The following is a 16,322-nucleotide window of genomic DNA, read 5'->3' as shown; positions in this document are numbered from 1 at the left end:
TTCCTTGTTAAGAAGCCTGCCATAGCCCACTGTCGCTTTCTTCATTTTCTTACCCTTCACTTATCATCTCTAATGTGAAGCAGAGCCCAGTTTCTAGGGTTGAAACTACGGAAGTTTGTAGCTAGAGATGCCACAGCAGTAGCAATAACCTAGGCATAGTTATAACTAGTGCTGTGCTGGTAAATGTTAAACAACAGACCATCCTGGGGTGAGGGGAAGCCTCGGTTTATAGTTTGCTAATTTCTATGGTGTAAATATTTCCGTCTGACTTCAAACTTGCCACATGACATCACTAAATGTGGAGCTAAAATAAAATGCTGAGTAACACACCATTATAAATAGACAGACAGTATTGCCACCACACAGATGCAGAGGAATAACCTCAAGAGTATTTGTGGTCTTAACATGCAGTAAAATAAGGGCACCCACGTAGGTCAGTTGGTTAAGCATCAACTTAATTTTGGCTCAGGTCATGATCTCCTGGTTTGTGAGTTCAAGGCCCGTGTCCAGCTCCATGTTGACAATGCAGGGAGACTGCTTGGGATTCTCTCCCTCTCCTGTCTCTCTGTCCCACCTCTCTTTCTCTAGCTTTTTCTCTCTTTCTCAATTTAATAAATAAACTTTTTAAAAATGCAGTAAAGGGGCATCTGGGTGGTTCAGTTAAGCATCTGACTCCCGATTTGTGTTCAGGTCATGATCTACTGGCTCATGGGTTTGAACATCAGACTCTGTGCTGAGAGCACAGAGCCTGCTTCAGATTCTCTCTCTCCCTTTCTCTCTCAAAATAAATAAACTGAAAAAAAATTTAAATGCCAGAACAGGGGCGCCTGGGTGACTAAGTCGGTTCAGCGTCTGACTTCAACTCAGGTCATTGTCTCAACGTCAGTGAGTTTGAGCCCTATGTTGGGCTCTGTGCTGACAGCTCAATGCCTGGAGCCTACTTCAGATTCTGTGTGTGTGTCTCTCTCTGCCCTTCCTTTGGTCATGCTCTGTCTGTCTGTCTCTCTCTCTCTCAAAAATAAATAAACATTAAAAAATATGATAAATATATCAGTAAAGTAATTAGGAAGTGATGAGTTTTGGGAATTTACTACCTTCTTTTAAACTTCTCATTTAATTAATAAATTTTTATAATTCAAATTTTGATCACAATGTTTTTAACAACTTGCTCATAAATTTCCTCAAACGTTAACAATTGGTTCTTGGGAGGTGGTAGAGACTGCCAGCTACACACCACAAGGACACTCTGACACATTAGTGTAAACAACCCACGTATAGGCACAGAGCAAGCCTTTTTTAGAAACCTCAAATGAATAATTTATGTTTTTTGCCAGCTAATGGGCAATATTCTTATTAAGGCAGAATTTCTATAATTTATTTATTTCTTATTCCAACCATGACTCTATGAAGAAACTACACAATTAATATTAGGAAATGTCAAACAAAAGATGTTTGATGGATAGTCCTATTCTAAAATTTTCTTGTTTAAGTTAGATTTATTTGCAAATTGTTTATATATTTGTAATGAGAGAAGCATGTGAATGCAAATGAGAATTCTATGCTTTCTTGTAAATTTAAAAGATTCTTAATACTTTCCTCTGTTTCTATTTTCATGACTAATATATGTAGCCAGGAATAGAGTACATTGCTAGGTTTTAATGTTTATAAGCGTTATGCTGTTCAGATATTCATTCATTTATTCATTCACAAATATACATTAAATGCCTACATTATGTCAGGCACATTTCAATTTAATTTAATTCTAATGTTTATTTTTTGAGAGAAAGAGCGCATGAGCAAAGTCAGGGAAGAGTCGGGGCGGGCAGAGGATCCGAAGCAGGCTCTGCGCTGTCAGCACAGAGCCCGATGTGGGGCTTGAACGCATGAACCATGGGGTCATGACCTGAGTTAAAGTCATATGCTCAACCAACTGAGCCACCCAGGTGCCCCTACAATTTATATTTTTTAAATATTCTACTATATATATTTCACATTCTTCCCCTTCCACATCACTATCATCCCTTGCTGGCTCTACTATGATTCTAACAATTCTCTTGGCTTCCAGTTTTGGCCTCATACAGTCCATTCCCTTTGCAGCAGCCAGAGAGATCTCTTTATACATGAATCAAATCATTCAACTCTCCTTTTAAAAAGACATCCCATAGGATAAAATCTAAATTCCTTACCATGGCCTCTAGTGATCTATAATAATCTGACCAAGCTCTCTTATCTCAATTAAGTGATTTCATCTTTATTCCCTGACCTTCTTGCTCTTCTTGAACATTTGCCAATGATATCCTTACCTTGAAGCATCTGTGCTTGTTCCTGCGGCTGCCAGAATTCTCTGGATCTTGGCATGGCAGGTTCATTCTTCTTGCTTTTGTTTCTGCTGGGATGTCACCTCCTCAGAGGAGACTTGTATGACTACCAATTTAAGATAGCCCCCTACTCTATTTCCATATCTTATCATATCACTCTTTTATTCATAATATTTATAACTGTTCAAAATTATCTTATGTATTCATTTATACTCTTTCTTTTCTACCTCCATTCTTACTTGTATGTAAGCTCCATCAGCACAAGCTCTTCCCTGACTTATTTACCTGACCAGTGCCCCGAGGACATACCTGGCACATGACAGGGTTTTAACAAATAATTGTTAATGAATGTATGATTTTTGCATAGAGTACAAGAATAATTTGGGTAACTTAAATTACAATGTATCTTTCTAGAATGTTGATATATTTTTCTCCCTTGGGCATGTGGTTTGTATTATGCCAGGTGCTAATTCACAGTTTGATTCTTACAAAATTTAAGACTTCGTATAAGACATAGTCTAGAAAATCTATTTGACATGGGAATTTGCATTTCTGCTTCTCTCTGACCTGAACACTGTTATTGCTGTCTTAATACATTATTCCCAGATGTTTACAGTTCACATCTAGGCAAATGTAATGCCACAAATGTTTCATCACAAATGTACTCTCTAAGAAATTCCATATTGTCTCTTAAGAATCTTGTGTTTTTGCACATCATTATGAATTAAGAATGTGCTAATAGCTACAAAGTGTTTTGAAAATAAATTTTAATAAGCTAGTTTGGCTTATTGCATAATTACTATAAAGTTTAGAATACAGATTATTGGAGCACCTGAGTGGCTCAGTCAGTTAAGCATCCGACTTTGGCTCAGGTCATGATTTTATGGTTTGTGAGTTCAAGCCCCACATCAGGCTTTGTGCTGACAGCTCATAGCTTGGAGCCTTCTTCAGATTTCTTGTCTTTCTCTGCCTCTCCCCTGCTCATGCTCTGTCTCTCTCTCTCTCAAAAATAAATAAAAACATCAAAAACATTTTTAAAGAAAAGAAAATAGATTATCAAGGATCTGTGGTTATAAATAAATATCCACAGAGAATTATGTATTTCCTTATTTATGTATAATTGTGCATATTTTGAGCTTTTATTTTTCTTTTTAGTTTTAATAAAAGATATCTTAATCTAGTCAAAGAAGACTTTGTAGGACATTTTAGAGGCCAGACTTCTTCCTAAGGGCAATTCATAGTTATTTGAAAACTTGAAGGAGGTAGGAATAGCATGATCAGATGTTTATACTTGAAAAATCACTTTGGTGATTGTGGAAAATATATAGAATAGGGAAGAAAGATTTAAGGAGTAGAATTACAAGGTTATTATTATAGAATGATTAGAAGATGATGATGGTCTGGACTGGAAAGAAGGCAGTGGCCAAGTCTAGGGTAGGTTCTAAAAGAACATCTTTTCCATTTGATTAAACTTGCTATATATTCATCATGTTGATTTTATATCCCCTAATAAATCTGTAATTTATTCTGATGTTGCCATAGATGATGTAATCTCAACATTTAACCCACTACTTTTGGTAACTCCAAGTTACTAAGTTAAACTATATAACCAAAGCCACTGACTTAAACACTGATGAAAAACACATTTTGTTTTTTCACTCCGTCCTTTTCTTTATAGTTGCAGAAGAAGAAGGGCTAGGAAACCGTTCTCTAGGTACAGTCTCTAAATTTTAATTCTGTTACCGACATCCTCTCTTCTCTACTACGTAAGTTTGTAGTACATTATAAAAGGAACAAGAAGGTAGTTGGGATGTTTAGATCTAATTCATTCCTTATGAAGTGAAAATGTTATATTGACATCATCACTTTTCCAGTGTAAGCATTTCAAAAGCCAACATTATTTTGGGCATCTATTCTTATACAGTAGTCCATATAACAGAAGGAGAGAGTAGTGTTCATGGCAGTCTGAGAATTACTGTATCCTGCCTTCCTTAGTGATAGGCTACTATATAACTTAGTGACCCCCAAATGTGTAATTTTATAAATGTCCTGTGTTACTTGGGGATAAATAGATGGCCATGAATAAATTATCGACTAACCTGAGAAATTAGAGCAAGTCTGACAGCCCATCAGCATAGGCAAGAATCCCTTCCAGGATTCTTAAGAGAGTTTTTTAGTGCTCTGAGATACAAAGCAAATTACAAGACCTTTCCTAGGACAAAGGATTATGGAATGTATATGGAGACAGTATATATACTTCAGAGGGGGGAAAGGTGCGTTTTAGAATGGTTTTTTTTTTGCACAAATTATCAAAATATGTGATATTTAGTGATAAAAAGGTAGGAAAAGTAAAAATATTCATAAAGTTGCTGGAGGGAAATGTCTAGATCATCTAGTTTGATCCTTTCCAAGGTTTGGAATTCTCTGCAGGACACTCATGGCTTATGCTCTCTCAACGTCAGTTTAAACACTATCTGTGATGCGGAGTCAGTTTACCCATTTTACAAGCAGCCCTTAAATTTATCAATAGCTTTAATCAATAGATTATGGATCTCTGATCAGTGCTATAGTGGTTGAGCTACTTTCTGATAAAATCTAGCTCATAGGATCAACCCGTAGCTTTCTGTAAAATTCTTTCTGTTCTGTCTTCTTTCAGTGAAAGAGGATTCATCTTGGAGGAAAGATGAAACATCTCTGGATATTTTAATCAAGTGTTGAATTAGACTCTTAAAAGAGAAAATAAAACCTTTTGTCAAAGTTGCTAGAGGGAATGTCCGCGGGCTTTGAAAGAAATAAGAAATTGCGGTTGAAAGGAGCCCCTGTTGGTGGCCCATCTGCCTGCAGCTCCGAATTGGGGGAACCATAGGAGACGCTGTGAGGCACGCACACCCCCAGAACCCGGGACACCCCTGAAGCCCAGAGCCCCGCCCACCACGGCAAGAGCGGCAGCGGCTTCTGCTTTCCCAGGCCCTTCCACATCCCTCCCCCACTCTGTGCCTCTCAGTGGCAAGAGCATCTAGGAAATGTCGTTCTCATCTTTTTATCCCAGAGACAGGCAAAGGACAAAGTGACAGCAAGAAATGCTGCTACAATTCCAAGAAAAAAGGTAGCACACTTTCTCCAAAAATAAGTAGGTTTACATGATAACTATCAAAACTGACAAGAAAACCCGAGCCAAACATGGCTTTTTAGGATATATTAAATGAAGTTAGAGGAAAGAAGTAACATTACTTTTAACTTCTAAATTGGTTGCATTTTATAGAAACTCAAGTTATTAGGAACACTATTAAAATTATAGGACAAGAAAAGCTGTAGCTATCAAAGCTGCATTACAAATATATCTAAAATGGAGATTTACCCAAAGTATAGAAAATCATGATTGATATCACCTGATCACCAACAATCACAGATAACTATGTGGTGACTATATTGAGTTATTCTCTATATTTTCTTTTTCAGTGTTATGATAACATCATATTGGGAAACATTGTATATAAATCATTTTTTCAGAATTTCCAATTTTTTAGAAAAGATCCTTAGAATTACTGGATTAGAAGGCACAACCTTTCAATCATTTGGCAAATATTTGGTAATTGCCAAATTGCTCTCCAAATAGCAATGCCCGTATTTTATCATTAAACCATTTTTACTAGCATTTCAGTGTCCAAAATTTCTTTGTTAATTGAGCAAAAGTACCATCTCATAATTTTTATTATTTTTAATTACTATTGAGGTGAATACATTAATATGTTTAATAGCTCTTATACTTTAACTTCTAAGAAGTTCTGTTTACATTCTTTTTCTGTTTAACATTAATTTTCCTTAAAATTTTATGCTCCTATATAAAGCAAGATTTATAGCATTTTCATGCCATATTTATAGCAAATATTTTTTCAAGTTTGCATTTCAAAATCATTGATGGTAGGTCTATATGGTTCATTTTTATACAAAATAATGAATTCTCATTTTTAAAAACTTCAAATATTTAATATATATAAACAAGCCATTGAATAATACATACAATTTCAGTCCACTTACATGAAGTCCAAAATCAGAAAATAATGAAGCAACATTGAAAGAGGTATATAAATGGCATGTAAAACTTCCCCCCAAAAGAGAAAATGATTAACACAAAATCATACTGCATTGCCTTGTGAGGGGGCAGAGGGCAATCAGGAAGAGGCTTACAGGGCGGTGACGATGTTCCTTCTTTGTCTGACTGTTAAGTATGCAGGTGTTCTGTTGTTGCTGTTGTTGTTAAAATATATTTTAAAAGTACAAATTTACATAATTTATTTCAAAGTTGTAAAAGTTAAAAGAGGATTGAAAAAGTTGAAGAGTAAGAAAGTTTGTTGAAAAAGTTGAAGAGTAAGAAAGTTTATTGAGTCTGGCATTTTAGAGGTGTCTATTAGCTAGCTAGGGCTACCATGACAAAGTTCCACAGACTGAGGGTTTAAACAATACAAATTTACTTTCTCACAGCTCTGGAGGTTAGAAGTCTGAGGTCAAAATGTCAGCAGGGTTCCTTGGGTTACAGATGTCTGTCTTCCCCCTGTTTTCATGTGGTCTTTCCTCTGTGTGTTTATGTCCTGAGTTTTTCTTCCTAGAAGAACACCGGTCATATTGAATTAGAGCTGACCCTAATCACCTTATTTTAACTTAATTACCTCCTTAAAGACTATCTCTAATACGGTCACATTCTGAGGTACTCAAATGGGAATTTTGAAGGAACAAAATTCAGCCCATAACAAAGTGACTGGTAATTTCTGGTAAGCTCAGGAGAAAATCTACCATACAATACTATGGGTGAAGGTCTTATTTATTTCTCTAAGTCAACCTGACAGAGCTTACATTCTAACAAGAGAATTCTAGGAGAGATCTGGGTAAGCTCTCCATCAATATATAACAACAGAGAGTGCTAATACCTGAAGAAGAAAGTAAAGCAGAAGAAGGTAGGTAAATAGTGATGGAAGATAGCAAGGACCTACCTTTTCAATATGAGTGGGAGGAGCAGCTTGCTCTGATGAGAGAACTCTGGAGAAGAGAATCCTAGGAAGTGAGTGAAAGGCCCATGTGGCTATCTGGAGGAAAAGTATTCCTATCCGAACAATATAAATCCCTATTCTAGGAGCGTGTTTGGCTGTTCGAGGAACAGCCAGGAGACCAGTGTTACTGGGACTGAACAAGGCATGGGGAGAGTAGACACAATTACGGTAGAGAAGTAACTAGAACCTGAATTGTAACGAGGTTTACAGATCTTGGTTAAGGACTGGATTTACTTTAAATGTGATGCAAAGCCACTGAAGCATTTTAAGATGGGAAATGGCATAATCAGATGTATATATTTACAAGTCTTATTTTCTCTGTTCATTGCAAGGAAGTAGAAATCTCAAAAATTTCTGTAAGTCTCTAGAAACAGGGAGAGTGGTTACAAGCCAAAAGGTGACAGTCCAAGCTAGAGATGAAGTCAGCTTTGACTAGTCTGGTCACAGTAGAAGTGAGAAGTATAGGCAGGGTTTATTTGGAAGAAGACCCAACAATATGTTCCGATGATTTGACAAGGGATGTGAAAGAGGATTTGGCATGACTCTAAGAATTTAGATTAGGCAACAGAATCATCTACTGAAAGGGCCAACAGGATCATCTACTATAACTAAAAATAGATGACTGTAGAAAATGAGAAAAAGCTCAAATTTTGATGGGCTAGTTCATGCTATGTCCATTAGTCATCCAGGTGGAGATAGATTAAAAAAAAAATCATCTAGCAAAACTGAGAGACCAGCTGAGGTCAGATAACAAATTTGTCAGAGAACCAAGTGGCATAATTATATAACTATCTGCAATTCATACCAGCCGGGATACAGAGAAAGCAGATGGTAGTTGATGTCACCCAAAGCTAGCAACTTGCATAGTTAATATAGTAGGAGATCAAGGGAAACAGGGATTCATTACTTCTAGTTGAAGAATAATTTAGCTGAGCAGAGAGTTTGTATCTATTAAAAAATTTTCAACTGTCTTTCAAACCCTCAACTCTAAATTGCTAAAGAAATAGGTGTGTTTTAGGCCTTGATGAAATCAGTGTCACAAAATATAATCAAGGTCCACTCCCTCCTGGCATCTCGACCTGAGAAATCTCAGAATTGGGTTTATTTAAGGCTCTTTCTCTCTGTGTTTTAGTATGGCTATAGCAGAGCTATGAATTAGTGCACACAGACCCTATAATGTCCAAGGAAAAAGGGGTCTGTCTCTGTCAAAGCTTCATCTTAAAATGAAGGACCTTTACCAGAAACTCTCTGACAATCTTTTCCATATTGCCTAGAATTGGTTTTACTAAAATAGTAAAATGGCATTTCTATGGTTGCTCAAAGTAACCAAGATTTAACTCAGATGGGGATGGTGAAACTGTCTTTGAGGAGTGAACATCTGAGCAAAAACCAGACGGCATATTGGCAAGGAAAAAGAAAAAGATTTCTACTTAATATTAAAAGTTAAGTAACAAGATGAATAATGAGGTAAATAACTAAAATAAGTCAATGAGGATATAGGAAAATGAAGAAGAGAAAACTGGGTCAAAGAGCAGTTTCATAAAAGTACAGCAGAGGGCTGGAAAGTTATGGGAAAGATACAAAGTTAGCTTCAAAAATGGACAATTTAGGCAGGATTATTTTTAATGGGGTAATAAGGAATGGTAATCAATGTGAATTTTGAGATTAAAACAGGTATTAATAATGTTGAACAATTTACCAAGGATTATGTCCATAAACTGAGAAATCTGATCTAAAATCAGTAACCATTAAAGAATATTTAGATGGATAAACAGAAATATTCAAGGAAGAGTTCAAGTAATTATTACCGTAGGAAAATTGTAACTGTTTTTGCTTTGTTTTGTAGTTTAGATTCTATACTCTGCAATACTCAAACCTATGAGACAAATCCCTTCCCCTCAAAGGCTGCATTTGGTGATGTTCTCTAAATTTAGAAAGTTGAAATAGGAGGCTAGAATCTGAAAAGATATTGCTAATGGAACCTAGCATGGGAAGGAACTCCACATAAAGTAAGTGCTCTCGGAAAAGGAGTTGTAAATTAAAGGAATTTATCATTTTTTGAGAGTGTAATTACGCTGAAGAAGTTTCAGAAAATGAAACAGCTGTCCTGAGGGAGATACCTTCATTCAGAGATGAGCTTTATTTTTCTGAATTTGGGGTATCAGCAAAATTTCAGTTTTATTAGACAGTATCTGTTTGTTCATATTATTTGCATAGCTTTAAACTTTCTGGAATATTAGGTTTCAACAAATTTTATTTTGCATCAATACATTGGTCATGAGAAAATGAATAATCTTGTGCAACAGCATGTCTTGTATGTATAATTTTAACTATTACTAAGCTCAATTTTGCATGTTTATGAATGTTGATACATTAGTAGCATAAAAATTACAGTTAGGGATTTATTCTCTACACACAGAGTGAAAATATTCTATAATCCTAAAGAAGAAATATTAGGATATATGTACCTCCCCTCAAATCATAGGATGTTGCTTTATATTTCCTCCTTAAATAAGTAAAACAAATAAGTGAATTAAAATAATTATGTTATCTTTGATATATATATCAACCATCAAGACACCATTTCAAAATTAATTTCCTTTGAAACATTATAGGCTGTGCTGAAATTTGTAACCCTCTCAGAAAATATAAAGATAAATTATCTGTGCTGAGAAAGTGAGTTGACTTTAAATTTTCACTCAGGAGGTTTGATATTTGCCCACAGCAATACAAATTTTAAAACTATTTAGAAAAGAAAATGAGTTTGTCATTGTTAAAATTAAATCCCTGGAAATTTCTCACAAGTAGAACTGGAAGCCTTTATATAATAAGAAGGACTATGAAACACTTAAACTGGAAAGTGATATATTAACATATGAAAATGGCCCATTTGATACTACCTTAGGGACCAGCTTTCGTGATTTATGAAAAGAATGTTTGGGTCTCAAAGTCCTTCCCAAAGTTAGGTAAGGCTAGAAGCCAGCCCCCTCAGTAGATTATTCACAGTATGAAAGCAATTCAGTGAAGCAAAGACATTCCAAACACCCTTTTAACAGACACTTTCTACCAAATGAGCCAGACCAAAGGGAAATAAATCATTTACAACATATTCCAAAAGTATGTATTTCGCCAGCCAGTTGTCTTTCTTCAGTAACCTACCACTCCAGGCCCTGTATAATTGATCCTTGGCTTTAAAGCAAATCAACAGCCTTGGTCACATGGCCATAAGAATCAGGAAGAGTGAAGGGTGTTATAGGATACAGAGGACTAGCTTGAGTAGACTCTTACCCCATAGGGGCTGCCTCAAAGTCCAGATGCACCCAAAAATTGTGAATTCTTTGGATATGAACATCTGTGTGGATGATCCTTCCAATGCCGTGGCCTCTTAATTCCTCTTTCTTGATGATCTATTCCTCTTGCTCTGCCTCAGACACCTACTTCTGGTCACAAAGGAGACAAGGGTTCACAGACCTAAATGTGAATCAGAACATGTGCGTCTCCATGGGCTGCCTGATGGCTCAGGTTGAGCGTCCAACTTGAGCTCAGGTCATGATCTCATGGTTCGTGGGTTTGAACCTTGTATTGGACTCACTGCTGTCAACATGGAACCTACTTTGAATCATCTACCCCTCTCTCTGCCCTTCCTCCCCAAAAATCATAAATAAAACACTGAAACAAAAACAAAAAGATGAGTGGTTATAGAAAACTTAATGAGACAAAAATGATATGGTAATTTTCACTAATTGCTAACTCAAATTTATTATTCCTTTAAATATGAATTGAAGCAATACATTATTCTCACCAATAACAATTGCATAAATTTCCATATAATATTTCAGCTGTTACAGTATCACTTCTTCATAAATATGATATTTATTAGACCTGATATTCTTATTACTTAATGTACTAAGAAGCATACTATTTTAATGTGCTAATAAACATATATTTGCTTTCTTGATATTTCTATTAATGTATTTCAATATAATTGTTTTTCCTTTAACTTCAGATATATTTAATGGATGTGAAGGTATTATTTGCAGCATTGTCAGAGACTTACAGTCTGCCAAAGTGTCTATAACACACAAAGAGGTTTAGAATTCTTACAGATATTGACATAACTAATAACTGCAAAAAAAAATCAAGATTTTAAGCATTTATTTTCTGACCACTAACTCTTATGTTCCTAGTTTATTCCTTCAAATCTCCTCCCAATGCCAACATTTCTTCTAGCCGTCCTCACCCAGAACCTCCCATTGAACCCATTGCTTGTTTATCCCTCATTTCACTCATGTCCTCAGTTCTCTCCTTAAAGTGCTTGGATTTCATGACCTGAAATTAAAACCACTACCTTATCTGTACTTTGCCTTATTCTCCCTTTATGCTTTTCACATGTCCAAAGCCAAACTCTGATTAAATACAAATTCCTGTTGTTCTATGCACCTGAATAGCTCCTGCCAAAGTCTCCCTGTCCATCCCCATCCCCAACATTTACCAGCTCCCCAACACCATCTGCCTGAAGACTCTCAGGCCTAATCATGCCCATAGGTCTCATTTATGACACTAACCAAAAGTAGCCTAGGAGTCCCTGATTAATACAGTTCTGGGTGGTCCTTTTATGACTCCATTTCTATCCATACATAACTTTTAAAACCTTCTCACTCTGCCCTATGGAATTCATGGTTAGTCATCAGCAAAGTCTCCTGGAATGTCCATCTCTTTACTGAATGTTTCCTTCCCCTTAATTCATCTGAAGCCTTGATCTGCCCAATAACTTTGCTCCTCCTGCTGTCTGCTCAGACCCTCTGGACACGAGGCCTAGTGACAGGATAGTTGTCCTTGCTTCGTGTTGTTGCTTCCATAGTATTCTCCTTTCTTGCCCCAAAAGCCCTGCTTAGAATCTCATAGCATTTGCTTCTCTCATTCATTTTCCCCCTCTGAAATTTGTTACCAATCCCCTGGACCATTTCTATTCATTCCTTGAGGAGTTACAAGCCCAGCTCACTGTGAATCTCTCCAGAACTACTTCTGTCATACTTTTTGTTGATTTCGATACACATGTAGATCCTTACATTGCCCTGTTCTCTCACTTGAAACACTGCTCATTTATGTTCCTTTCTGTGATTCCAGTGTAACCTTATTATTGCTGTTTTTATAATATCAAAGACTCCAGTCTCTGGCTACCAACTATCTTTCCCCTCAGCTTTTAGTACCCTGACTTCTAAAATGTTTGACCCACAAGAAACCATAAGCCCTTGATCTTATCACTTTTTCTATGTTTCTTTCTCAATTTATTCATAACTAGCTTAAATCCCACAGCCACAAATTATAATTACTCCTTTTTATAGAACCTCTCACATGTCCCTTTGCTCTTACTTCATATACTCACTTGATATATCATGGATTAAGTACAACTGTTCACTTATATCTATTTTTACACTATCAAAGCTAAAGGTGGCTAAAGAAGTATACCCAACATTAAGACTGGTTATACTACCTTGAATTCATGACCACCTACTTTAAGCGGGAACACAGTGCTGCTCAGCCATTCCACTAAGTTTTCCTCATATTCATTCTTCTCTTCTTAACGACTATTTTGCACTTCTTCTCCTTCTGTAAATTTCCAAAAAAATCTTTCCATCTTCCTCTTTTGTCATTAACTGCTTCTGTTTTTCTGAGAAAATGGAAGAAATTAGAAGCAGCCAACATCTAAATATGTGCCATGCTTTTCCCTCCTAATACCCTGAATGAATTCTGTGTTCTTACCAAACGTCCACTCTCCATGTATGAGACAGATTCTAACACCTCTTGTTAATTCAAGAGTATTGCCTCAGCCATTTTTTCTTTTCTTTTCTGTATCATCATTTTCCTTTTTTCTCTTCAATTTTTTTCCATCACCATTCAAGTATTTAGCAATAGTGCCCATCTTTAAGGAAATGTGAAGGAAGGAAGGAAGGAAGGGGGGGAGGGAGGGAGGGAGGAAGGAAGGAAGGAAGGAAGGAAGGAAGGAAAATCTCCCTTGTAGCTATTGCATAGTTCTATGATTTTCTTTAAAGCAAAATGCAACAGATAATTTGTCCATCTTCACAATCTATAATTCCTCTCTCAAATTCTGTCTTGAATTTGCTTCAGTCAGGTTTTCATTCTAACACTCTATCAAAACTCTCATGTCAAGGTCACCAGTGACCTTCATATTTGTAATCCAGGAGTCAGTCCTTATTTAATCTCTTAGTAGCATCAATACAGTTGATCACTTTCTCCTCCTTGGCTTTCTGGGCACCAGTTTCTCTTGATTTTCCTCCTCCCTCACAAGCTGCTGTTCTCACTCTCCTTTGCTGGTTCCTGATTATATTTCCCACTTTTGAACTAAAATGCCCTAGGACTCAGTACTTCAGTGCCTCAGTAATCTCATACAGTTTCAAGAATTTAAATGCTGAAAGCTCTCCATTATAAGTCTCTGATTTATTCGACTGCCTAACCATTAACCACTATTTGCACTTAGATATCTAAAATAAACCTTCCCCCTGCCCCCCTGTATTTGCTTTTCCTACATTTTTACCATCTCAACAAAACATCTCCCATCTTCCTTGAAGTCATCTTTTACTTTTTTCTCCTTACATACCATAATCATTTTATCAGTAAATCCTATTGGTTTCACCACTAAAATATATCTAGAAATCTCTAGGTTTGCTGCCACCATCATGGTTCAGTGATCATACTTTCTCTTCAGGATTCATGCATTAGACATCTAATTGTGTTCTCTGCTTTGGCTTAGCTAGAACCCTATAATTCATTCTCAACAGAATGACCACAGTGATCATTTTATCAGCTCTTACCTGTACAAAAACTTCCAATGACTTTCCTTCTTACTCAGAATAGGACTAGGTCCCATATTCATTTTTGTATTTTGTCTGAGCTGTATCAACCTTGGTCATTACCATTAACTCCCCAGCTCATGAAATATAAATCTATTTCTGTGACATTCTTAATTGGTTTTGTAATACTCTGCAAAATTCCTCTAATCAAGATGCCTATAGTATTCCTATATATTTGTATTATTTATATGCATTGATTATTTAGCAGAGGTATATTCTTTATATGTAGAATTGGATTAAATGTCTATCATTTATGTGAGTAATAAGTGATGGAGTGTTACCTCCTATTATTGTGAATAGTAAATGATAAGTAAGCTCTTATTATTTCTGTGAATAATAAGTGAATAAATCAAAATCTGTTTTCTTATGCGTTAAACTTTTGCCACCTGATTCCAAACAAAAGTATGACTGGGAGAGAGAATACTCCATATATGGTGTTTCTCAGCCTTGTTTCATTACTACTTCTCTATTAAGCTCTTTTACACATTTTTGCCTAGAAACCATGCCACCCATGACATTTTAATACCACAGATATTCTGCATATCTGTTTATTACAGTAACCATTTGGAGATGCAAAAACCATTGTAATATCTTAGATCCTTTCAACTCACAAATCCAGTTTGCATCTCCATGAGGGCCATATCATCCCTATGGAGAATGCACTCTCTATGGGGACATAGAGATGAAATTGATTCCCAAGAGATGCAATCATTTTCTGATTTATCAACCCAAAATGTCCGTGAGCTATGTTTTTAGAAGACGTTGTTTTGCACCTTCACAGGACTAGTTTTTATCATATTGTACTTTGGTATTTTGCTATTGGCTTATCCTGAGGAAAGTTATAGAAAAAATTAAAAAAGCAAAAAACAATTACATAAAATCTACTACCATATTGCTACATGATTGTAGAGGATATGTTTTACTGTACTACAGAGTGGTTTTTTTAAAACATGATGATTAAAAATTTTCTCAGCTAGGGATGAACCTAGAGAAGTGAGTACCCTGGGCCAGGCTAGTAAATAAATTATCTAAACAAGATAATTAATGTTTAACATTAAATTAGTATTCTTGAAATTTTTGTACACTATTTAATGGAAAGGATGAGATTTTATTAGAGGAAGGGTGTGAAAGATGGCCACTGTTGCCTAAATTCTAGAAAAATCAATGTCCTCAGGACCATTCTCCTTTCTGACACACACACACATACACACATACACACACACGCACATATGCATGCACGCACACATTCAAAACAGAAAAATATATAGTTAGATAAATCCGTTCTCTTCTGTAGGCAACTTAGATATAATTTATTAGAGCATATTTATTAGGAAACCTATGCTCTATGCACATACACTCTAAATAAGTTATAAATATCTTCCTTCAATACAGTATTTTCATGAAAGGACTTCAGGTGAGGGAGCCGAGAAGAAAACCCCTCTGGTAAATATACTTTTCCAGGGCACCTGGGTGGCTTAGTTGGTTGAGCATCCAACTTTGGCTTAGGTCACAGCCTCATGGTTCATGAGTTCAAGCCCCACATCAGGCTCTGTGCTGACAGCTCAGAGCCTGGAGTCTGCTTCAGATTCTGGGTCTCTGTTTCTGTTCCTCCCCTGCTCCTGCTCTGTCCTTTAAAAAAATAACTTTCCTGATTTCTTGCATTCCCAGTATTATGTTAGCATCATGTTGGATTTTTATCCCAGGGACCTGCTTACATGGACTGGCCCTTAACCTTTGATCCCAGGACCAGGAATAGAAAAGCCATTCTTGAGCACATTACCTGTTTTTTTTTTAATTATTTGGATAATGAACTTAATGACCTATTTCTCTGTGTTGCTTGGCCAAAGCTCAGAGCTGTATTTCTGACATACCTATAGCAAAGTATATGGATCATTGTATATTTTAATTAAAGATATGTGAATATATATAAAGTACTTTTTTTTTTCATTTTATTGTCAAATTGGTTTCCATACAACACCCAGGGCTCTTCCCCACAAGTGCCCTCCTCCATCACTACCACCTCTTTTCCCCCCTCCCCCTTTCCCCTCAACCCTCAGTTCATTTTCAGCATTCAATAGTCTCTCAAG

At 36.2% G+C, this 16,322-nt stretch overlaps 1 protein-coding gene across 2 annotated transcripts in view; it reads left to right on the top strand.

Moving 5' to 3' along the window:
- CNTN1 (contactin 1) overlaps nucleotides 1–16,322 on the top strand; it is a 351,259-nt gene that overhangs the window by 315,789 nt on the left and 19,148 nt on the right. The window contains exons 25-26 of one of the 2 annotated variants that reach the window (XM_029953984.1): nucleotides 3,997–4,032; nucleotides 4,975–5,054. The exons of the other annotated variant lie outside the window; for it this stretch is intronic. Coding sequence (XP_029809844.1) covers nucleotides 3,997–4,032; nucleotides 4,975–5,036 — 98 coding nt within the window. The 3' untranslated portion in view covers nucleotides 5,037–5,054. Of the gene's footprint in view, nucleotides 1–3,996; nucleotides 4,033–4,974; nucleotides 5,055–16,322 lie in introns of those variants that run through there. 2 annotated transcript variants of the gene reach the window in all.

The sequence above is a fragment of the Suricata suricatta genome, chromosome 10 (assembly GCF_006229205.1).
Source record: "Suricata suricatta isolate VVHF042 chromosome 10, meerkat_22Aug2017_6uvM2_HiC, whole genome shotgun sequence".
NCBI lineage: Eukaryota > Metazoa > Chordata > Mammalia > Carnivora > Herpestidae > Suricata > Suricata suricatta.
Note: the sequence above shows the minus strand (reverse complement) of the source record. Positions and strands in the feature narration are given on the sequence as shown.